Here is a 23,935-nt window from a genome sequence, read left to right on the forward strand (position 1 = left end):
GTCCATTTCTATTAATAGTTACACCCATTTTTCTTAAACTATTTATCGTCCAATTATAATCCTTTGAACACTAGGAAGGAACACAATTTCCACACACATTCACATATATAGGCAACATTTGCCAAGCACACATCTGCACCCTATCATATGGCTATAGTTTGCCTTATTGCAGTAGGGGTATTTGGAGGATTCAGAACATGTTTTCACCTGGAATGGAAAGGAGGCAAAGATTGTGTGCTAATGGAAATCATTAAGATCAGTAACCCAGGGCTCTCAAGTATGGACAGTTAGAGATACTGACTCAGAACTGAGATTTAGGGAAAACAGTTATTCAGTACCTATTTCTAGAATGTTTGAATATACAACATATAGACAGTGTATAGTTTATAGTCAAAATATAATGTACAGCCAGTCCAGTTCCCAAACCGATTGTCTGGGTTCACCCCTTATTAGCTTTGCCACTTGTTATCTGTGTGACCTCAACTAAATTACTTTACCTCTCTGTGCCTCAGTTTCAATATCAGTAAAATAGAGATAATAATTTAGCTCTCACGGTAATTTTGAGGACTAAAAAGTTAATGAAAGATTTGAACAGTGCATTGATATACTAAGTGAAATGCAATGCTTAGTTATCTTTTATCTGGTCATTTTATTAGAATCTCTACAAAATACAGAATCAAAAGTTTTATTATGCAGTCTTATTTTTGTTCACTGTTACGTAACACATTTTACACATTTTCCGCATTCCACGCCCCGCCCTTCAACAACAACAACCACAAACTCCGACCGTCCTTTCCAGGCCCTTTCCCTCTATAAACCTGCCGTTTTCTGTCTCCCAAGTCATCCCAGTTTAGAACTGCTCCAGGAAATAATGAATGAACAGAGAGAGCCTAGTTTGTTTATTTATTTACAATCCACCAGTCTAATCTAGTTTAGATCCAGCGGCAATTTTTGGGGTGCCAAGGAGGAAAGAAGGAGATGGCAGTGCGGGGACAGGGCAGAGCCTGGGCCAAAGGAAGCCACACCCAGTTCTTGCCCTGCCCTGCCCGACACAGGCAACGTGACCCCAAGCGACAGCCAGCTGATGCTTGCTTCTCCGAGCCCGGCGGTCAGCGGCCGGAAGTAGCCCGCCCGGGGGCGGGGAAAGGTGCCTTAAGGAGGAGCTAGGGGCGTGCGGCCAATTGCAAGCGACTGTCCTAGCGAAGAGGGCGGAAGAGGAGAGATCCAGTTCCGGACGCGGCCGCCGCCGTCGCCGCCATCTGTCACCTGCGCTCCGACATCAGCAGCTAGTCGCCCGTGTCCCGCCTGTCTCCTCGGCGGAGCCTGCTGCCCGTCCTGCCACCTCTCTGCTCTGTTCTTGTCTCTGCCTTCATCCCCGAATGGATCTGGTAGGAGTGGCATCGCCTGAGCCCGGGACGGCAGCGGCCTGGGGACCCAGCAAGGTAAGTGGCAGACGAGACTGGAGTACTAGCCTTGGTCACACGGGCTGGATCTCTCGGAAAGCTCGGAGAGGGCGGCTTCGTGGGCGATTCGGGAAGTTCTGGGGCGGGACCCCGCCGAACTCGTCAAGGAGGCACTGGCCGCGGGGGTGCCGGGATGGGGATGGAGGGAGCGAAAAGAGGGGCGGAGGGCGGCTGGATCTCCCAAAGGCCACCTTGAGTGGTTAGGGCTCTCTATTTCTTCAGCGTACTTTCTGTATCACCGTAGCATGTATTTGAGCAGGACTGGCTTACACACCCTGATGATACTGGAGGGGAAACAAGCACGATCTTGTTTTTCAATGGCCAAGTGAGTCAGCCGAATACACAGCTAGCCAGACAGAAAGTTGGTTTAGGAAGCTGTTTACTTAATTTGATAAGTGTGGTTATCCCAGTTTGGAAATGTCTTGTTTTTGAAGTAGTAAAAGATAAAACCCAGGCGCACCCTCCTCCCTCGACGCTGAAATTCAAGTGCGCACCACGGACTGTAAAGTGCTTATGAATTTCATTATCTGCCTAAGCTTTGACGTTTAAACTTTTTCATAGAGTGGCAAACTAAAGACCTTTATTTCACATTTGCTTTCTGGTTTCCAGGCAGGTCCTTTTCATGATACTTTGATTATATGGATGAAAATACTTTTCTGCCACTTTATGGAGGGTCTGCTTGAGAGCAGAGTGCTTCCATTGGGATTTTTTGTTCCACAAATTAAGGTCGTGAAGGAGTCTAGCTTTTTTAGCTTCATAGTTGTTCTTTACATGCTAACACAGAATATTTGTTCCCATTTAAAAGGTCTTATTAGATCTTCAGGCTAGGCCTTAACAGGAAAAGGGGCCAATAATTAGCTATTAAGTAACCAAAAGTTAATTTTGTAAAAGTTCTCGTACAGCTGTTGGAAGAATCTGAGATACTGCGTTGGCAAATGTGGTTATGTCTGCATGTTATTTTGTGTATTTTTCCTTGAGACCTTGTTTACAAGGTCAAGATTAGCAGACATAAAAGGATGAAATCAGTAGACAGACTAGTATTATGAATATATACCCTGTATGTTAAAGTCCTTCAGTTAAGCATTGGCAAAGGCTGGTAAAAATGTCAAATGAGACAGACTCTATTCAGAATACATCCTAATCTCAGAACAAATTTCACTTACAAAACTAATTCAGTAATAAACTATTTAACAGTCATATTTTTATTTAAGTGTACATCATCAGAACTATAAAATTCCATTTTCATTGTGCAACAAAAATGCTTCTGGGATTTATAGACGCTCTATTGGGAGGACAGTGTTTTGAAAGGCAAAACAATTAGAAACAGGCTGAAAGTACGATCATTAATCCTTTTTTTCCCTAACCTTTTGGAAAACCAAAGTGATTACAGAAGCCTACATGGAGGAGGTGAAGATTTGAGGAGGGTTTTGAAAAATGGAAGGATTCTCAAAACTTTTTAGTCAGGACTTCTTTCCTTCCTTCCTTTCCTTTCTTTCCTTCCTTTCTTTTCTTTCCTTTCTTTCCTTTTCATTTATTTATTTATTTGAGACGGAGTCTGGCTCTATCGCCCAGGCTGGAGTACAGTGGTTTGCTCCCAGCTCACTGCGACCTCTGCCTTCCGGGTTCAGGCAATTCTTGTGACTCAGCCTCCTGAGTAGCTGGGATTACAGGCGCCTGCCACCACGCCCAGCTGATTTTCGTATTTTTTTTTGTAGAGATGGGGTTTCACCATATTGGCCAGGCTGGTCTCAAACTCCGACCTCAAGTGATCCACCCGCCTCGGCCTCCCACACTGCTGGGATTACAGGCGTGAGCCACCATGCCCAGCGTCTTTCTTTTTTTTTTTTTCTTTTCCTTTTTTTTTTTTGAGACGGAGTCTCGCTTTGTTGCCCAGGCTGGAGTGCAGTGGCGCGATCTCGGCTCACTGCAAGCTCCGCCTCCTGGGTTCAAGCGATTCTCCTGTCAGCCTCCCGAGTAGCTGGGACCACAGGTGCCCACCACCACACCCGGCTAATCTTTTGTATTTTTAGTAGAGGCGGGGTTTCACCGTGTTAACCAAGATGGTCTTGATCTCCTGACCTCGTGATCCGCCCACCTTGGCCTCTTTCTTTTTTAATTGAGACAGGGTCTCACTCTGTCACCCAGGCTGGAGTGCAGTGGCATGATCACATCTCACACTGTGCCTTGACCTGGCAGGCTCCCACCTCGGCCTCCTGATTAGCTGGGACTACAGGCCAGTGCCACCACACCTAGCTAATTTTTGGGTTTTTTTTGAGATGGAGTCTCGCTCTGTCACCAGGCTGGAGAGCAGTGGCATGATCTCAGCTCACTGCAACCTCCGCCTCCTGGATTCAAGCAATTCTTCTTCCTCAGCCTCCCGAGTAGCTGGGACTACAGGTGCATGCCACCATGCCCAGCTAATTTTTGTATTTTTAGTAGAGATGGGGTTTCACCATGTTGGCCAGGATGGTCTCGATCTCTTGACATTGTGATCCTCCCACCTTGGCCTCCCAAAGTGCTGGGATTACAGGTGTGAGCCACCGCGCCCAGCCAATTTTTGTATTTTTTTGTAGAGATCGGATTTCACCATGTTGCCTAGGCTGGTCTTGAACTCCTGGGCTCAAGCAGTACCCCACCCCCTTCCGCCCTGGCCTCTCAAAATGTTAGGATTACAGGTGTGAGCCACCACGCCCAGCCCGGACTTCTTTATACTCTCAAAAATTGAGGACCCCAAATGTCTTTTGTTTACATTGAGTATATCAATTGATATTTATCAATCTGAAATTAAAACTGAGAAATAGAAAAATTTTAAGTCATTTAAAAGTCATGCTAGTCTGATGGTAGTGGGTTATCAGAACTTATTAACATTAGTGTCACTAAAGTTGATATACAACCTCCCCGCTGCTAAATTTGGCTGGCTTTAAAAAAAAAAGTCATATGTTAACATAAATAGCATTTTTATATTTAAAGAAAACTTTAAAAAATAGATTAGAACATGTGAGAAAAGTGGAAAAAGAAAACAAACAAAAAAATAGAGTTGAGATCTTACTGTGTTGCTCAGCTGGTCTGGAACGTGTGGCCTCAAGCAGTCTTCCCACCATGGCCTCCCAAAGTACTAGAATTACAGGTGTGAACCACCACACCTGGCCAAAAGAAAACTATATTTGAAAACAAAAATTAGTGAACAGTATTTTATATTTTTGCAAATCTCTAACATCTGACTTATTAGAAGATATCTGGATTCTTCTATCTTCTTTTTTCATTCAACCTGTTGTGAGGTTGAAGTATCTGAAGAAAATCCATCCTCACAGCTAAGTAGATTGTAGCAGATATAAGTGAAGGTGGGTAATAAGAGCATAGTAGAAATACTGAGAACAAACTGGGTTAAATATCTAAAAATGCCTGTATATCTTAAATCTACTCTTTAGAAAATTTTAGAAAACACAAGAATACCAAGCACACATTCCACTGGCCATCAGTGATGATGTCATCACATCTGATGTAGACTCTGGAAAACTCCACACTCTTGGGAGAATGAGAGTTAAAAAGACAAATAATGTATTATTACTATTATGAAAATTTTGACTTCATAGACCCTCTGAATGGGTGTTGGGGATCCTTCTCCCAGAGTACCAGGGTGCAAGTTACAAAATGGTGAACTACTATTATGGACAAAGAATTTTAGGGGATATTCCAAGAAGGGAGGATTGGCAAACTGTAAGCAAAAGTGAGGAAGTGTGTAGCTCTGTTGATAGAGAGTTGTAAAAAAAATAAATAAATTAGTGGTACTCCTCAAAACTGTCAAAGTTATCAAAAACAAGGAGAGTCTGAGAAACTCAACTGCCTAAGAGGAGCTTAAGGAGACGTGGCAACTAAATGTATTCTGAATGGGATCCTGGAACAGAAAAAGGATGTTAGAGAAAAACTAAGGAAATCAGAGTAGAGTATGGACTTTAGTTAATAATAATTATGTATCAATATTGGTTCGTGAATTGTGACAAACGTATAATACTAATGCAAGGTATTAATAGGATAAACTACCGAGTGTAGTATTTGGGAACTGTACTGTCTTGGCAGTTTTTTTCTAGTTTTTTAAAAGTAAGACTATTCTAAAACCAAAAAAATTTTAAAAAATGGATTAGTGTTGTTATGTAGTCCCAGATTATTTTTTTCAGAGACACTTGTCTTGAGTTGAAAAATTACTTACTTAAATATTCTACTTAGATTATGTCTTCTAGCTGTATGGTTAGAAAGGGGACCTTCCTGTAGGTTATGTTTCTCTTGACTCGCTTCCAGTAGAGGACTGAATTTTTGTTGCTGTGTGCCTCTTTCACGTTTGCTGGTTTTCTTTTTTTTTTTTTTGGAGACAGAGTCTCACTCTATCGCCCAGGCTGGAGTGCAGTGGTGCAATCTTGGCTCACTGCAACCTCCACCCCTGGGCTCAAGCAATTCTTGTGCTTCAGTCTCCAGAGTAGCTGAGACTACAAGTGTGCATCACCACGCCTGGCTAATTTTTTTTTTTTTTTTTTTTTTTTGTATTTTAGTGGAAATGGGGTTTCACTGTGTTGCCCAGGCTGGTGTCGAACTCCTGAGCTCAAGCAATCCGCCTGCCTCAGCCTCCCAAAGTGCTAGTATTACAGGTGCGAGCCACTGCCCCCGGCTGCTGTTTTTAATTTTACTTGATTCTTTACCCATAATTGTCTGCAGGAAACCTTTAAAAAAAATGATACAAGCAGCAAAGGTCATATCTTTAGGAAGTGGAAGGAAAGGGAGATGATTCCCCACTAATGTGCAGCCAGGCAGGTGGGGGAGAATGCGGTAGTAGTGAAGAACCCCAAGGAACAGAGTTCAGTGGTGGCGGTTTTGCAAAGGAGAGGAAAACAGGGTGGGTCTTAGGGTTATTTAGCAACAGGAAAGAAAGAACCAGGAGGCTGGTTAAAAGCTTGATGGATGTCCTTTGAAGTAGAATCGCTGACTGGAAAGGATTGTATGGGGTGTCCCATCAGATTGTGACACTATAGGGAGTTTGTGTTGATGAATGGAATAGTAGGAAATGACTTTGGATAGCTAGAACAGAGCAAGATTATGGAGGGCGTTTCCCCCATCTTGTTAGATTTTTTACAAAAAGCGGTTTACTGAAGAGTCACAGATGACAGAGGATTCCCTTATATACAACCTATGGTACCTGTTCATAGGAGGAGCCTGCAGTAAATTTTCTGAGCACTTGGGATAGCAAACCACTGTGCCTATAGGGAAAATGCAGTGGGTCTTCCCCCCACCCCAGAAGCTGTCCGTCTCAGCCTGGAAAAAGTGTATGGAGGGCTTTTAATTGTTGGCTTGAAGAGTTTGGGTTTGATTTCAAAGTATGGGAGTGGCAGCCTTTCTGAAATCTTTACTTATTTACCTCACCCAAGGAAGTTGCCTCAGTGTGAAGTGGACCAGTTGAGCTGGTACAGGGTAGTATAGTCTCTAGAGTCTAGGGTCAGTAGGAGTGGACAGCAAGGGTGCTTCGGTGCTGTTTGAGGTCTCTACTTGTTTCACTTTCTGATTCAGTGTATCTGTGAGTAGGTCAATCTCTGCCTCAAAATAACAAAATTCCTGCCTGTCATTTTTGCCTCTTCTGACAAATTGTCAGCTAATACTTTAATACCTTAGCAGAATTAATTGACAGATGGCAAAGGAGTTGAAACCTCAGAAGTGGGCAGGCAAAAGGGCAGACTTTCCAAGATGGGGAAAAGGACATTAGATTAGTAGGGATGTAGAAAGGCATCAGACCTCTGCAGCCAATCACTCCAGTGTTTTCTTTTGGAACATACTGCTCAGGAAATACTGGAATGCCTCTTTATATCCAAAGCTCTATCCTGGGCTCTGAGGGTGGATGAGAAGTCTCTACCCTTCAAGGGGTTCATGCTCCATTGTGGCTAATGCATGAACCCTAATACAGTGATGAGTTCTGCATTAACAGTGTTTGCATACTGCTATGGGAACACAAAGGAAAGGGTCCAACTTTGGTAACATTGAGATAGCCTTATAGAGGAGATGGCATTTAATTGGTGTAAATAAAGAAGGAAGAAAAACCAATGGTAGAGAAAGGAATGTGTGAAGGCATGCAGCGGGGAAAGTATGCCATCTTTTTTGTTTGTTTTTGAGACAGTCTCACTCTGTCACCCAGGCTGGAGTGAAGTGGCGCGATCTTGGCTCACTGCAACCTCTGCCTCCTGGGTTCAAGCGATTCTTCTGCCTCAGCCTTCTGAGGAGCTGGAACTACGGGCACCTGCCACCATGCCTGTAGTGTAAATTAGTATAAAAAATACTAATTTTTATATTTTTAGTAGAGATGGGGTTTCTCCATGTTGACCAGACTGGTCTCGAACTCCTGACCTCAGGTGATTCGCCTGCCTCGGCCTCTCAAAGTGTTGGGATTACAGGCGTGAGCCACTGCACATGGCCTGAGTATGCCATCTTTGGCATATAATTAGTGTTACTAGAGTGTAGGATAGATGAGGGTTGAGATTGGAAAGATAAATCAGGGCAAGTTGTAAAGGGCATCCTTTGCTGAGGAATTTGGATTTTATTTATTTAGAGCCAGGGTCTCACTCTGTCACCCAGGCTGGAGTGCAGTGGCACAATCATAGGGCTCAAATGATCCACCTCCTACTTCAGCCTCCTGAGTAGCTGGGACTGCAGGCATTTGCCACTGTGCCCAGCTAGTTTTTTAATTTTTTTGTAGAGATGATATCTTGCTGTGTTGCCTAGGGTGGGGAATTTGGATTTTATATTGCAGTCAGTAGGGCAGTTTGCTTCACACATTTCAGGGTGAGATGATAGGGAAGCTGTATAGCAAAATGCTAAGAGTGCAGCCTGGCATTGCCTTGGTTCAGAGCTTGGTACTTCCATCTATGATGTTTTCTTGGGTTAAAAGAAAAGCCTTTGTGTATCTCAGTTTTAAAATCCATAAAATGGGGATGGATTGCAACTACTCAATTGTTGTGTGATTTAAGTAATCTATGTAAGTTATGTATATCTAACCAAGTGACTTAAATATAGTGAATATTCAGATATTGTCTGTTATGTAACTGTTAGTCATTGCCAAATGTGAGTGAGAATTCTGAGTTAGACAGTCACCTGCCTTTTGGAACCTGGACTTTGAAACTGATCAGATGAAACATTTCTAGGCTAAACAGCATTGTATCTTCTACCTAGAGGATACAGAAGGAAGTCAGCAGAGTCATGAGGCCAAAAAATTAGCTATGTTCTCCAGATGATAGAAAGCTTCAAGAGTCTAGACCTTAAAATCCTTACCAGGAGAGTTCTCCACTCAATTACAGATAAGCTCTGAGTGAATGAAAGACACACCAGACCTTCAGGAAGCCTCTTCTTCTCTCCCAAGTCTGGCCTTACAGAAGGCTGGAAGAGTTCTGTGATAGTGTATTGTAGGTATGTGCTAGGTACCAGGTGTATTTCCTCAATCTCAGGGTGAGACTAGATAAAACTTGATTCTCATTCACTCAGGCATAAATATAGTTATCATTTGTCGCCCTTAGCTGCTCCACCCAAACAGCCTGAGCTAAGTAAATTCCGGAATGTCAGTACTGTGGAACCTGAACAAAGGTCACTTGCCCAGTTGTCTCTGAGTGTCATGCAGCAGGCCTTTAGACCAACTAGAGGGCCTATACTGGCTGAACTTGATCAAATAATTTTGTGGCTAAAACAGATACCATTTTATGCTATATTCTAAATTAGACACTCAGTAGTAGTTAAGGAATGAGTTTTGGACTTTATCCTAAAAGCAATGGGAAACAATAAAAAAGATTTTGAGTAAGGAGATGGAACCCATCACATCTGCATTTTAGAACAATTACTGTGTTACAGTGTGAAGAATGGAAACTACCAAGATTGAGAGCAGAAAGATTCGTTAGGATGCTCTGAAAGTAACCCAGCGAATGGGATACCTTGGAGTAGAATTATGGAAGAGGGATGGAAAGAGCTGGGCAAGTTCAGGAGATGCTTAGGCATCTTACTAAATAGTAAAGGTCTTAATCAGTAGGCTATAAAATATAATCATTTGCTGCTGCTAAGTAAAGCATCTTGCTCCCTCAGAAATTATAAATTTGAAATAAACCTACAGTTTGATTTCAAGAAGTCTGAGGCAGGAGTATGTCACTGAGGAAGGTCAACTGGGTCTGACAGAATATTACTGTGTGTATTGGTATTGTTTTAAGAGCCTGTTTCTCAGCTTCTAAAGTTCAGAAATAAAATTTCGGGGCTAGGCTTGGTGGCTCACACCTGTAATCCCAGCACTTTGGGAGGCTGAGGCGGGCAGATCACCTGAGGTTAGGAGTTCGAGACCAGCCTGGACAACTTGGCAAAACCCTATCTCTACTAAAAATACAAAAATTAGCTGGGCATGGTGGCTTATGCCTATAATCCCAGCTACTCAGAAGGCTGAGGCAGGAGAATCGCTTGAACCCGGGGAGGTGGAGGTTGCAGTGAGCCGAGATCACGCCACTGTACTCCAGCCTGGGCGACAGAGGAAACTGTCTCCAAAAAAAAAAAAAAAAGAAATAAAATTAAAAAAAAATGTGGTGTTTGTTCTTGCTTTTTTTTTTTTTTTTTTTTTTTTTTTTTGGCAGGGGGTCTCATTCTGTCACCCAGGCTGGAGTGCAGTGGCGCGATCTCGACTCACTGCAACCCTAACCTCCCGGGTTCAAGCGATTCTCCTGCCTCAGCCTCCTGAGTAGCTGGGACTACAGGCACGCACCACCACAGCCCGCTAATTGTTTGTATTTCTGGTAGAGATGGGGTTTCACCATGTTGGCCAGGCTGGTCTCAAACTCCTGACCTCAGGTTATCCACCCGCCTTGGCCTGCCAAAGTGCTAGGATTACAGGTGTGCGCCACCGCGCCTGGCCTGTTCTTGTTTTTGTTTTAGCATATCCTAAGATGTTTTGAGAGGGGCTGACATAATTTGTACACTTAGATGACTCAATGCTTACATTAGAATGAGATATAACTTTTCATTAAGCTTCAGATGGTGCTAGTTGGCATAGTCTATTCCTATAAGAAAATCTACTTGGGAAATCAGATTATAAGCAGAAAGTAGCTTGGTGAGCAAGGATTGGAATAAGAGGAATTACATGAACTCATTGGCTAGTGGGGGGATGCCAGTGGGCCTGATGCTTCCCCTCAGCTTTAAGGATATACCTACTTAGCAGGCTAGAAAGTGCTTTTGGCTGTTTTAGTTTACATACATCCTTGACTAAATTTGACCTGGGAGATATTTTTACTTTTGAGATGATTTCTGCAAATAGCTAGTTATTCATTTCTGGTTTTTAACTACATAGTTTAATTCTCAAAATATAACATTATTTGTAAAATGAGAGATACTTTATTTCATTATGATGAATTGAGCTGTTCTTTTTTCTTTTTTCATAGTGTCCATGGGCTATCCCTCAAAATACAATATCTTGTTCTTTGGCTGATGTAATGAGTGAACAGCTGGCCAAAGAATTGCAGTTAGAAGAAGAAGCTGCCGTTTTTCCTGAAGTTGCGTAAGTAAAATTCACAAATACTTTATCTAGCAACTTATAGCAGAGTTTTAGGATTTGATGAGTAATTGTCATGACAAGTGGTTTGGAAAAAGCAGTGCAGAAGAAAGCACCATATTGAGAGTCCAGTGATACTTGAATTTTGGTCCTGATTTTGCATTGGTTTTCATTATTATCTTGGACAAACCACTGTTTCTGTGGGTTTTAGTTATATCGTGTTAATGCTGCAGTTGAACTAGATGAGGTACAGTTTTGATCAAGTGTTTGTAGTTTATCTTTTCATGAATATGTATCTATTCTTTCATTATGGATGAATGAAACATCCAGACTTTCTTTTTTTTTTTTTTTTTTTGGAGATGGAATTTCGCTCTTGTTGCCCAGGCTAGAGTGCAATGGCACAATCTCAGCTCATCACAACCTCCGTCTCCCGGGTTCAAGTGATTCTCCTGCCTCAGCCTCTCGAGTAGCTGGGATTACAGGCATGTGCTGCCACGTCTGCCTAATTTTGTATTTTTAGTAGAGATGGGGTTTCTCCATGTTGGTCAGGTTGGTCTCGAACTCCTGACCTCAGATGATCCGCCAGCCTCAGCCTCCCAAAGTGCTGGGGTTACAGGCATGAGCCACTGCACCTGGCCTCATACTTTCGTTCAGAACAAATGAATTCTAGGCCTCAGTTTAGCTTTCTCTCCCAGTTCTCTTAATCCTAGTTGGTACTCCCACAGGTGCATGCCATTGGTCTTAAGGCTAGCTGTGCAGGAGAAGGTAAATGGTTTGATAGAGTTCTTTCCCATTGTTCAATTTTAACATGGAAAAGGCACCTCCTACTCTCATAATTGGCAACCTCTGTTTACTTAAGCACATTACATTAGTTTATATTGCCTTATTTTGAATAGTGTTGCTGAAGGACCATTTATTACTGGAGAAAACATTGATACTTCCAGTGACCTTATGCTGGCTCAGATGCTACAGATGGAATATGACAGAGAATATGATGCACAGCTTAGGCGTGAAGAAAAAAAATTCAATGGAGATAGCAAAGGTATTATAACCTTATTGTGACAACTTCATTGAGTGGTAGAAAACACTCATAATGTGCTCCTAAGTAAATCTTCAACTATTTTTGCCTCTTAAGTTTCCATTTCCTTTGAAAATTATCGAAAAGTGCATCCTTATGAAGACAGCGATAGCTCTGAAGATGAGGTTGACTGGCAGGATACTCGTGATGATCCCTACAGACCAGGTACCAAAGTTTTTACTTTCTGGGGGCAGCAGAATAGAGGTATAGGAAGACTAATCTTTTCAATGAACTCTTTTAGTTTTATATTTTTCTTTGAATCTCATTTGGTAATTTATTCTTAGATTCAAATGTCTTTTCAGACAACGTTGAATGCAGCAATGTAGTCTTTGCTATTTTTATATACCTGGCTTATTTCAATTGCCTTTAGCAAAACCGGTTCCCACTCCTAAAAAGGGCTTTATTGGAAAAGGAAAAGATATCACCACCAAACATGATGAAGTAGTATGTGGGAGAAAGAACACAGCAAGAATGGAAAATGTAAGTTACAGAAAGTATCTATCTCTGAACTTAGAGTTTTGTTTGAATACCTTTTAAAAACAGGATTCTAAATATAATACCTTAGATTTCTAAAAATGTCTTTCTTTCTAAAGATGTTTTTAGATAACAATATGGCAATATCATGGAAACTGAGACATTAATGAAAATATAAAGTACCTCAGAATAAAATTCCATAACAGTGTTGAAAAACTATTTTGACTTACATTGATTCTAAAATTAATAAACAGTTATTATGAAAATAACATTTATTCTTCATCATATCTCTATAAAATAGCATCCCTACCCAAAAAACAGATAACGGTGGCGATTGGGGAATACAAATGGGAGGGAGAAATACTTTTCACCATATACTCTTTTGTGCATTTTGAATTTATTATCTTGTGCCTGAACTACCTGTGTAAAATCAGAAGTAAAGTGTAACTTTAAAAAATAGCATTCTAGGCCGGGCATGGAGGCTCATGCCTGTAATCCCAGTACTTTGGGATGCCGAGGTGGGCAGATCACCTGAGGTCAGGAGTTCAAGACCAGCCTGACCAACATGGAAAAACCCCATCTCTACTAAAAATACAAAATTAGCCAGGCATGGTGGCGCATGCCTGTAATCCCAGTTACTCGGGAGGCTGAGGCAGGAGAATTGCTTGAACCTGGGAGGCAGAGGTTGCAGTGAGCCGAGATCGTGCCACTTCACTCCAGCCTGGGCAACAAGAGTGAAACTCCGCCTCAAAAAAACAAACAAACAAAAAAGCATTCTAAATCCTTCATAAATATTGTGGTTAATATAATATATTAAACATTTAGATTTTAAAGCACAAATGCTTGTTAAGTAAACATATTCAATTATATCATTTCTAGAAATATTCCAGATCTAATTCTAGAAGAGTTCTGTCCAATAGAACTTTCTGTGGTAATGGAAATGTTCTTTATGTGTGCTATTCAATATGGTAGCCACATTTGCTGTTGAGCACTTGAAATTTGGGTGGTATAATAGAGGAACTGAATTTTTAATTTAATTTTAATTAACTTAAATATCCAAGTGTGGCTAGTGGCTACCTAACTGAATTGCACAGTTCTAGAACATAATTGTCATGGTGTGAACATAGTCTGCTATAACAACCCACTCTCCACAAATAATTACAAAATTGTATTTCTTTGGTAAGATTTGGTGTAGCCTTCACAGTTCAATATTGTGTCCTTTGGCTAAAAGCAAGGTACAATGCACATGCCGAAAGACCTTAGTTTTGGATGTGATGAGATGTTTTCTATGCCTGGAATAAATGCCTTCCTTCGGGTTGTAATTTCTTAAATAGTATTGCTCCTCTTTCTGTGAGTTACTTAATTTTTTTCTCTATAGTAGCTATGATTTCTGGTTTTCTAGTGTGATCTCTATTGAGTAAGAAAGACTAATCTCATTTGGTTGTTTTTGTTTTTGTTTTTAACTGTCCCTATTTTAAAATATTTAGATGCTAATTCTTCCTTTTGGCAGTTTGCACCTGAGTTTCAGGTAGGAGATGGAATTGGAATGGATTTAAAACTATCAAACCATGTTTTCAATGCTTTAAAACAACATGCCTACTCAGAAGAACGTCGAAGTGCCCGCCTACATGAGAAAAAGGAGCATTCTACAGCAGTAAGGATTTATAGATTTTTTTTTCTTTTTTACTAGAAAGATTCATATTAGAAAACTTTGGGTAAAGAAAAAAAAAACTTCATGTTTGATATTTTTTCATGAGATTGGCTTTTTAAATCAAAGATGTAAATAAATCCAGCCACTGTGGTGCCCGCCTGTAACCCCACTACTTTGGGATAGGAGATGGAGACAGGAGGATTACTTGCGCCTAGGAGTGCGAGAACAGCCCAGGCAACATAATGATCCCCAGCTCACAAAAAAAATTAGCTGGGCATCATGGCACACACCTGTGGTCCCAGCTACCCGGGGGGCTGAGGTGGGAGGATTGGTTGAGCCCAAAAAGTTGAGGCTGCAGTGAACCATGATTGTGCCACTGTACTGCAGCCTGGGTGACAGATTGAAACCCTGCCTTAAAAAAAAAAAAAAAAAAAAGTAAATAAGCCAGGTGAGGTGGCTCCCAGCACCTTGGGAAGCCAAGGTGGAAGGATCGCTTGAGCCCAGGAGTTCAAGACCAGCCTGGGCAACATAGGGAGACCTGGGAGACCCTGTCTCAGCAAAAGTTTTAAAAAATTAGCCGGGCATGTTGGTGTGCACCTTTAGTCCCAGCTGCTCAGGAGGCTGAGGTGGGAGGATCACTTGAACCCAGGAATTTGAGGCTGTAGTGAGCCATAATCATGTCACTGCATTCCATCCTGGACAACAGAGTGAGACCCTGTCTCTCTCTCTGTCTCTAAAAAAAAAAAAAGATATTAGGCCAGGCGTGGTGGCTCACGCCTATAATCCCAGCACTTTGGGAGGCCAAGGCGGGCGGATCATGAGGTCAGGAGTTCGAGACCAGCCTGGCCAACATAGTGAAACCCCATCTCTAGTAAAAATACAAAAATTAGCCAGGTGTGGTGGCGGGCGCCTGTAATCCCAGCTACTCGGGAGGCTGAGGCAGGAGAATCACTTGAACCCGGAAGGTGGAGGTTGCAGTGATCAGAGATGGTGCCATTGCACTCTAGCCTGGGTGACAAGAACAAGACTCCGTCTCAAAAAAAAAAAGTTATTAGAAGTGGCTCAGAAAATATTTTGTGATTAGCAGTCATTTTCACTTACAGTGCTTTATCTCTTGCAGGAAAAAGCAGTTGATCCTAAGACACGTTTACTTATGTATAAAATGGTCAACTCTGGAATGTTGGAGACAATCACTGGCTGTATTAGTACAGGAAAGGAGTCTGTTGTCTTTCATGCATATGGAGGGAGGTAAATGAGCAAAATATGATACCATGATATGAAAACTTAGTCTCTTCTCCCCAAGATTAATGAATTTACACAGAATCAAAGATAATGCTGCATGGCAAGCAGAGTAATTTTTAAAGTGTTATTGTAGAAAGTCTAGGCAGTATAGGAATGTATAAAAAACACAGTCATCCTAATACCACCACCCAGAGATAATCATTAATAATTTTGGGTAGACTTCCCCAGTTTTTTTCAATGCGTATATTATTATTATTATTATTATTTTTTGAGACGGAGTTTCACTCTTGTTCCCCAGGCTGGAGTGCAGTGGCGTGATCTTGGCTCACTGCAATCTCTGCCTCCCGGGTTCAAGCAAGGTCTCCTACCCCAGCCTCCAGAGTAGCTGGGATTACAGGCACATGCCACCATGCCTGGCTAATTTTTGCATTTTTAGTAGAGACAGGGTTTCGCCATGTTGGCTAGGCTGGCCTCAAACTCCTGACCTTAGGTGATCCACTCGCCTTGGCCTCCCAAAGTGCTGGGATTACAGGCGTGAGCCACTGCTTCCGGCCTTCCTCATCTTTATCAGTGTTTAGTATTATCAAATCTAATGCTTTTTGTCAGTGTGAGAGATGAAAAGTAACATCTTGGTATTTTGGTGTGCATTTATTTAATTATGATTAAGTTGTACATTTTTTTCAAGTGCTTTATTGGCCATTTGTATTTCTTTTTCTTGTCTTCTCTCTTGTTTATCCTTTGTCCATTTTCTGTTATACTCAATATACTCCTTTTTTTTTTTTTTTTTTTTTTTTGGGAGATGGAGTTTTGCTCTTGTTGCCCAGGGTGGAGTACAATGGCGCAATCTCAGCTCACTGCAACCTCCATCTCCTGGGTTCAAGCGATTCTCCTGTCTCAGCCTCCCAAGTAGCTGGGATTACAGGCACGCACCATCACGCCTGGCTAATTCGTGTGTTTTTAGTAGAGACGGGCTTTCACCATGTTAGCCAGGCTGGTCTCAAACTCCTGACATCAGGTGATCCACCCGTCTTGGCCTCCCAAAGTGCCAAGATTACAGGCGTGAGCCACTGCGCCTGGCCTGGTATACTTAATATACTCTAATATAATAAATGTTCAGTCTTTCTGGTAGAATTGGTATCATAATCTGTACTTTGACATTTCTAAGTTAGCAAAACTAGAGAACATTCAGTTTTCTACAGCTAAAAGTTAATGCTTTTAAAAGTTTGTTAGTTTTCTGTGGTACATAATAAATTGCCACAGACTTAGCAGCCAAAACAGCATCCATTTATTATCTCGTGGTTTCTGTTGACAGAATCCAGGCACGGCTTAACTAGGTTCTCTGTTCAGGGTTTCACAAGCCTGCAGTCTAGGTGTTGGCCAGGCTGTGTTCCTTTCTGGAGCTTGGCGTCCTCTTCCCTTGGCCACCTTTCAGTTGCAGCTATACGACTGAGGTCCCACTTTCTTGTTGGCTGTCAGCAGTGGGCTGCTCTCAACTCCTTGAGGCCCCTGCAGTTCCTTGCCATGGGGCCGTCTCACAGGCCGCTTCACACACTAGCTCTCACACTTTCAAAGCCAGCAGGAGAATCTCTCCAGTCTGCTAAGGCTGAGACTTAGTGTTATGTTATCATGGGAATGACTAGACCATCACCTTTGCCACATAACCTAACCAGGGAGTGGCTATCCCACACATGGTCAAGGGAAGGAGGTATTATACAGGGGTGTGCACACCAAGGGGACTGGGAGTTTTGCTTTCCACAAAGCTCTGGTTCCTTTCTTTCTTCCTCTCTCTCTCTCTCTCTCTCTCTCTCTGTCTCTCTCTCTCTCTCCCTCCTTCCCTCCCTCCCTCTCCTCTCTCCTCTCTCTCTTTTTCTTTCTTTCTTTCTTTTTCTTTCCTTCTTTCTTTTTTTTTTCGAGATGGAGTCTTGCTCTGTCACCCAGGCTGGAGTGCAATGGCGCAATCTTGGCTCACTGCATCCTCTACCTCCCAAGTTCAAGTGATTCTCCTGCCTCAGCCTCCCCAGTAGCGGGGATTACAGGTACACACTACCATGCCCGGCTAATTTTTGTATTTTTAGTAGAGACGGGGTTTCACCATTTTGGCCAGGCTGGTCTCAAATTCCTGACCTTGTGATCCAACTGCCTCAGCCTCCCAAAGTGCTGGGATTACAGGCGTGGGCCACTGTGCCTGGGTCAAAGCTTTGGTTTCTGTCACTCTCAGGTTGGTCAGGCAATCAACAATTATTCAAGCAGTAATTTGTGCTAGATTACTCAGAGAATAAAATATAAGACATATTTTTTACTCTCAAAGAGCTTAAGCTTTAGCTAAAAGGAGAACATTACAGTAAGAACCATTATGGTCAATGAAAGATAATTACATAATAGAGTACCCAGTTATGCATGGTCAATGAAAGATAATTACATAATAGAGTACCCAGTTATGCAAACGAGACCTTATATGGGATAGGAATAGCGAATAGAACAAGATCATTGCCAGGCACATTCAGGGAAGATATCATAATGAAGTTGCATCTCAATCTGGATTTTAAAAATAGGTTAAAAAAAATCCATTGGGGGACCGAGGGGGGCGGATCACGAGGTCAGGAGATCGAGACGATCCTGGTTAACACGGTGAAACTCCGTCTCTACTAAAAAATACAAAAAAGTTAGCCGGGCATGGTGGCGGGCGTCTGTACTCCCAGCTACTTGGGAGGCTGAGGCAGGAGAATGGCGTGAACCTGAGAGTGGAGCTTGCAGTGAGCTGAGATCGTGCCACTGCACTCCAGCCTGGGTGACAGAGCAAGATTCCGTCTCAAAAAAAAAAAAAAAAATCCAATGTGGAGTATAAAAAGCTAGTTGCAGAATATATATACAGTATATCATCTATTTAAATTTTTTAAGTCATACAGAAAATTACAGAGATGTTTATAGATGCTTGTGGATACTTACATATTATCTTTTAAAAGAGACTAGAAATACAGCATTTATGATAGTTATTGCCTCTGGTGAGTTAAGATGGGGAATGGTAATCAGAGGGTACTTCAGCGTCATCTGTAATGTTTAATTCTTTAAGAAAAAGGCTAAGGGTGGGAGAGTTGAAGTTTAGGCACTGAGAAGATTAGGAAGGTATGTGCTTAGAGGTAGTAGGGAGTAAAGTGGTGTAAGCAAACTGGAAATTGGTAAGGAGGACCTTAAAAGCTAGGCAGAGGGATGTGTCATTTGCTAAGAAACAGGATCTTTTTGTAGTAGGACAATGACAAGGCAAATCTTATAAATTGGACTCGATCCTAGAGACCTTCCAAGTAAGGGATCTCTTGTATGGCATTTTTGCTAGGGCCTCACCTACTATGTGGTTAAACTAGTCCAATGAAAGGAGCTTATCTCAAAATCTAGCCTATTCTGTCATAATGTCTTTTAAGTTATTAGAGATTTCTTCTCTGAATAGAGTCTCTAATCTGTCTCCCTGAAAATTGTGTCATCTGTTAACCAAATAGTTGAGCAGCTGTCATGTACCAGGTACTCTTCCAGGTACTTGGGATACAGCAATGAATGGTACAAGGAAGGTCTCTGGTCTAATGGAATATGCTTCCCCCATCCTCAACCCCTCTCCATGACAATAATAAACAAAAAATATCAGATATGTGCTATGCAGATAGTTAAAATAGGATGATGTCATAGTGACAGGCTGACTAGCTTTATTAGTAGGACAGGGAACGCTTCTCCAATGAAGTGACATGTGAGTGACACATCTAAGATACATCAAAGATCAGGTGGATGGGCATTCTGGACTAGAGAACAGCTAGTGCTAATGCCTTAGGACAGGTACAAAGTTAGTATCTTTGAGGGAAGCGTAAGAAACCCAGTCTCCCTGGAGCATAGGATGTGAATGGGAGAGAGGGGGCTGGAGGAGTAAGCAGGGGCTGGACCAGGTAGGATTTTTAGGCCAGGGTAAGGAGTCTGCTCTTTGACTGCCCTGGAACCAAAGCTATGAGTTGATTCTTACTTTCAAAAGATTGCTGTGTGGAAAATGAATTATAGGAGGAGAAGAGAAGAAGCAGTAAGATCAGTTAAAATGTTGTAGTAGTTGAAGTGAGAAATGGTGAAGGGTTGGACTAGGGAGGGCGGTAGTGGAAATGAAGAGTAGGAGAGCGTTGGTGTGTGTTTTGAAGGTAGAGAGAACAGCACACGCTGTTGGATTGGAAGTGGGTGTAGGAGGATAGATTCTGGGCTAGAGCAGCTGATGGTGGTACCGTTTGACGAGGTGAGAGCCTGGGGAAGGGTAGGGTGAGGACTCCGCATGAGTTTTGTTTTGGGCATATTAAATTTGAGATGCCTGTTAGACTTCTAAGTGATGTCATGTAGGTGTTGGATAAATGGGCCTGAAGTTCTAGGGAAAGTCAGGACTGGGATAGAAATGTGGGAGTTATCGGCCAGGCGCGGTGGCCTGTAATCCCAGCACTTTTGGAGGCCGAGATGGGTGGATCACCTGAGGTCAGGAGTTCGAGACCAGCCTGGCCAACATGGCGAAACCCCGTCCCTATTAAAAATACAAAAATTAGCCGGGTGTGGTGGCACGCACATGTAATCCCAGCTACTCAAGAGGCTGAGGCAGGAGAATAGCTTGAACCCGGGAGGTGGAGGTTGCAGTGAGCCAGGATTGCACCACTGTACTCCAGCCTGGGTGACAAAGTGAGACTCTGTCTCAAAAAAAAAAAAAAAAAAAAAAAAAAAAGAAATGTGGGAGTTGTCTATATAGAGATGATATTTAGAGCCATGGGGCTAAGTGAAATTGCCCAGGAAGAGAAGGAAGGTTTCTTAGAACCAGGTGAAGGACTTTAACCTTTTGTGACTAAATGGAAGAGGAGTCAGCTGGGAGAATATGGTACAGAAGGAGGTTTGATTCAGATTCTGTCCTTTGGAAATATAGTTCCTTTCTTTCCCAGATTAACATCCTATCAGATATTTAAAGGTAAATATTAATATTGTTTCTCATTCCATCCACTTTTTCATTCCCACTGCCACCATCATGACTGAAGCTCACTATTGGGGGACTATTGCAGTAGCATCCTGAGTCGACCCCACACCTCTAGCCTGTCCCTTTGCCCTTCCATGCTGACAGTATCGTTCACTTGATCTTCATGAAGCACGCATTTGAGAGTGCCATACACAGAAACCCTTGCGATTCCCCACCACCTCTAGGAATTTGTCCAGGCTCTTCACAGATGTGCCTCTGTCCTGTCCTTTAGCTCCAATTTTTTTTCATTATCTCTCTCCAGCCAAGTCTTAACTATAGTGTTTGTTGTTCCTCAGACATGTCCTGTGGTTTCCTGCCTCTGCTTTTGTTCATGCTGTTCAAATCCTACCCATTGTCCTGTTTCTGTTTCAGATGGCACTTGTGCCATGAAGTCTTGCCTGACCTTTCCAATGAAGAGGGACCTTTCCTATTCATGTACTTCTTTTATTCTCTGTTGCCACTTCTTGCAGACTTGTGGGGCAGGAACCATTTGATTCACCTTTATGTCTGCTAGGAGTGAAAGAGTTATTTTTTAAAAAGCTGTTTTATTTGTTGCTTTTATTGAATTTTGCTCCTGAACCATATTGGGAAGACTGTAGCCTATTTTCAAGTGCATATGTCTTCATTGTATTTCAAGCTTGATTCCGTAGTCATTAAGTGAAGAACATTATGTGATAGATGGTTGAAAATCGGTTGACAATTTATTTGAAAGTATATTTTATTTAAAAAATCAAACCAAAACCTAAGGCTTTATTAAGATCCAAAACCTAAAGGCTTAAAAAAACAAGACTTGACACTGAGAGAAGGTAGATCTAATTTAGTGTTACAGAATCTTTATTTTGAAATTGTTGTACTTGTGAGCTGGCAACTTGTACTGACTTGATTTTTTTTCTTCCACTTAGCATGGAGGATGAAAAGGAAGATAGTAAAGTTATACCTACAGAATGTGCCATCAAGGTATTTAAAACAACCCTTAATGAGTTTAAGAATCGTGACAAATATATTAAAGATGATTTCAGGTTTAAAGATCGCTTCAGTAAACTAAATCCACGTAAGATCATCCGCATGTGGGCAGAAAAAGAAATGCACAATCTCGCAAGGTAAAGAAAATATTGTGCTAGACGTAATCTTGGGTAAATACCTTTTTGCGTTAGGATAAAAAAATCCATGCTTTCTTTTACATTCATTTATAGAAATAATGAAAGGCCAGGTGTATAACCTCGATTCATACTTTTAGGATGAAAAAGCCATTTTCTTTTTTCTTTCCTCAATGAAGCTTGAGGGAAATCTGGGCATTTTCTGCCTTAGACACTTTATCATATATCTAAATGCCATTTTTAAATTGCTTTTATCACGAAGTAAAACTTCCAGCATCCAATTAGGCTTAGCATAAAAAAATTGTTTCTTTTTTGTTTCAGAAAATGTTTGTTGCATTTAATTTGTTAATTTTGTGGGAGTAAGTTCTTACCAATCAAATTACATTTTGTTTTAATTTTTTATACTTGTATCTGAATTTTCTATGCAATTTATTTTCTATCAAAGAATTTGTTTTGTCAACCAAGAAATTCAGTAATAATCCTTCTCATTAAAAACCTTTCTATTATCTTAATTTATTAAAAGCTTAATTTTAGTTTGTTATTTTCTAAAGATATTTGCTTTCAAAAGTAATTATTCATATATATCAGTTACAAAATTCTTCTACTGAGAGTTCCCCACCAAAATAAGCCAGGCATGGTGTGCACGTGTACTCCCAGCTACTTGGGAGGCTGAGATGGGAGGACTGCTTGAACCTAGGAGTTCAAAACCAGCCTGGAAACATTAGACTCCCGAGACCTTGTCTCAAAAAAAAAAAAAAAAAGTTTTTTCAATTAATTAATTAATTCCAGGTAGAATCATTTTCTAGAAGGTCTTGCTGTCCTCCAGTCTCTTTTCTGTACTCCTGAAATTCCTGCCTTTCTTAAAATTCTTCAACAGTTTTCCATAGTGGAGCTTGCCTGTCTTTGTAGCCTCAGCCCACATTGCCCTTCCTCCTACTCACAGATCCAGCTATGTTGATTGATATACATTCCCCAAATGGACTCTGCTCTTGAACACCTCCCTGCATTCCCTTGCACTGTCTTCATCTGGCTAATTCCTGTTTCCTACCTCTTCTTCTAATAAGCCATCCTTGGTGCTGTGTGCTCCTGTAGCTCCTACCCATACCTCTGCCAGTGCGTAATTGTAATTGTCTCTTGTCTGTCATTTCCATCAGTCCCTGAGCTCTCTGTGGGCAGAGGCTGTGTTTTACTGTCTTTGTATTCCCACATCACCAGGGTAGAACATAGTGCCAGCTCATTGCAGGCCCTGATTAGATATTTATTGAATAAATGACATATTTTCTCTCCTTCTGATCTGTATATTCTGAATCATTTCTTTCTGTATAGAATGCAGAGAGCTGGAATTCCTTGTCCAACAGTTGTACTACTGAAGAAACACATTTTAGTTATGTCTTTTATTGGCCATGATCAAGTTCCAGCCCCTAAATTAAAAGAAGTAAAGCTCAATAGTGAAGAAATGAAAGAAGCCTACTATCAAACTCTTCATGTAAGTTGTGCTTTTAAAAGCATTCACACACTACCTTTAAAAAATATTTCCTCTAAACTTTAAAAAAATTTCCTTAAAGAACCCAGGCATGTTGGCTCACACTTGTAATCTAGAACTTTGGGAGGCTGAGGCGGTAGGATCACTTGAGCCCAGGAGTTTGAGACCAGCCTGGGCAACATGGTGAAACCCTGTCTCTACTAAAAATACAAAAAAATTAGCTGGGCGTGTGCCTGTAATCCCAGCTACTCGGGATGCTGAGGCAGGGGAATTGCTTGAACCAGGGTGGTAGAGGTTGCAGTGAACTGAGATTGCACCACTGCACTCCAGCCTGGGTGACAGAGTAAGACTCTGTCTCAAAAAAAAAAAAAAAAAAAAATTAAAAATTAGCTGGGCATGGTGGCACACACCTGTAGTCCCAGCTACTCGGGAGTCTAAGGTGGGAGGATCACTTGCGCCCAGGAATTTAAGGCAGCAGTGAGCTATGATTGTGCCACTGCACCCCAGCCTGGGCAAGAAATAGAGCAAGACCCTCTCTCTTAAAAAACAAACAAAAAAACCCAAGTTCCTTAGATAGTGCTATTTCAAGGTGCTATAACAAAGACAAGTTGAAGTTTGTGAAAGAATGTTAACACTGAAGAGTTGTTTTTCTATCAATATGTGTGTGTCTTAAATAGTTTTAGAAAACTTACAGACTTAACCAGGGAAGTCGTCATTGTTAGAATTAGTGACACAGTGCATGAAGCTATTTTTCACCAAACTTCATTAAATAAAATTTGCTGTTAGTACATTTAGCAAAGTGCCTCATTAGTTTGTGAGCTTTCATGAATGTTATAGTTTTTTGGGGCTTTTTTTTTTTTTTTTTCAAATAAGAGACAGGGTCTCACTATGT

General features: G+C 41.5%; 1 protein-coding gene across 2 annotated transcripts in view; it reads left to right on the top strand.

Moving 5' to 3' along the window:
- The first annotated feature begins 645 nt into the window (after positions 1-645).
- Positions 646-23,935, top strand: part of RIOK3 (RIO kinase 3) — a 30,371-nt gene continuing 7,081 nt past the window's right edge. For both annotated transcript variants that reach the window (XM_008955753.4, XM_034943446.3), the window contains exons 1-9: positions 646-1,442; positions 10,898-11,013; positions 11,904-12,049; positions 12,143-12,250; positions 12,456-12,565; positions 14,070-14,213; positions 15,331-15,458; positions 21,366-21,563; positions 22,887-23,046. In XM_008955753.4, coding sequence (XP_008954001.1) covers positions 1,380-1,442; positions 10,898-11,013; positions 11,904-12,049; positions 12,143-12,250; positions 12,456-12,565; positions 14,070-14,213; positions 15,331-15,458; positions 21,366-21,563; positions 22,887-23,046 — 1,173 coding nt within the window. In that variant the 5' untranslated portion in view covers positions 646-1,379. The remainder of the gene's footprint in view (positions 1,443-10,897; positions 11,014-11,903; positions 12,050-12,142; positions 12,251-12,455; positions 12,566-14,069; positions 14,214-15,330; positions 15,459-21,365; positions 21,564-22,886; positions 23,047-23,935) is intronic.

The sequence above is a fragment of the Pan paniscus genome, chromosome 17 (genome assembly GCF_029289425.2).
Source record: "Pan paniscus chromosome 17, NHGRI_mPanPan1-v2.0_pri, whole genome shotgun sequence".
Lineage (NCBI taxonomy): Eukaryota > Metazoa > Chordata > Mammalia > Primates > Hominidae > Pan > Pan paniscus.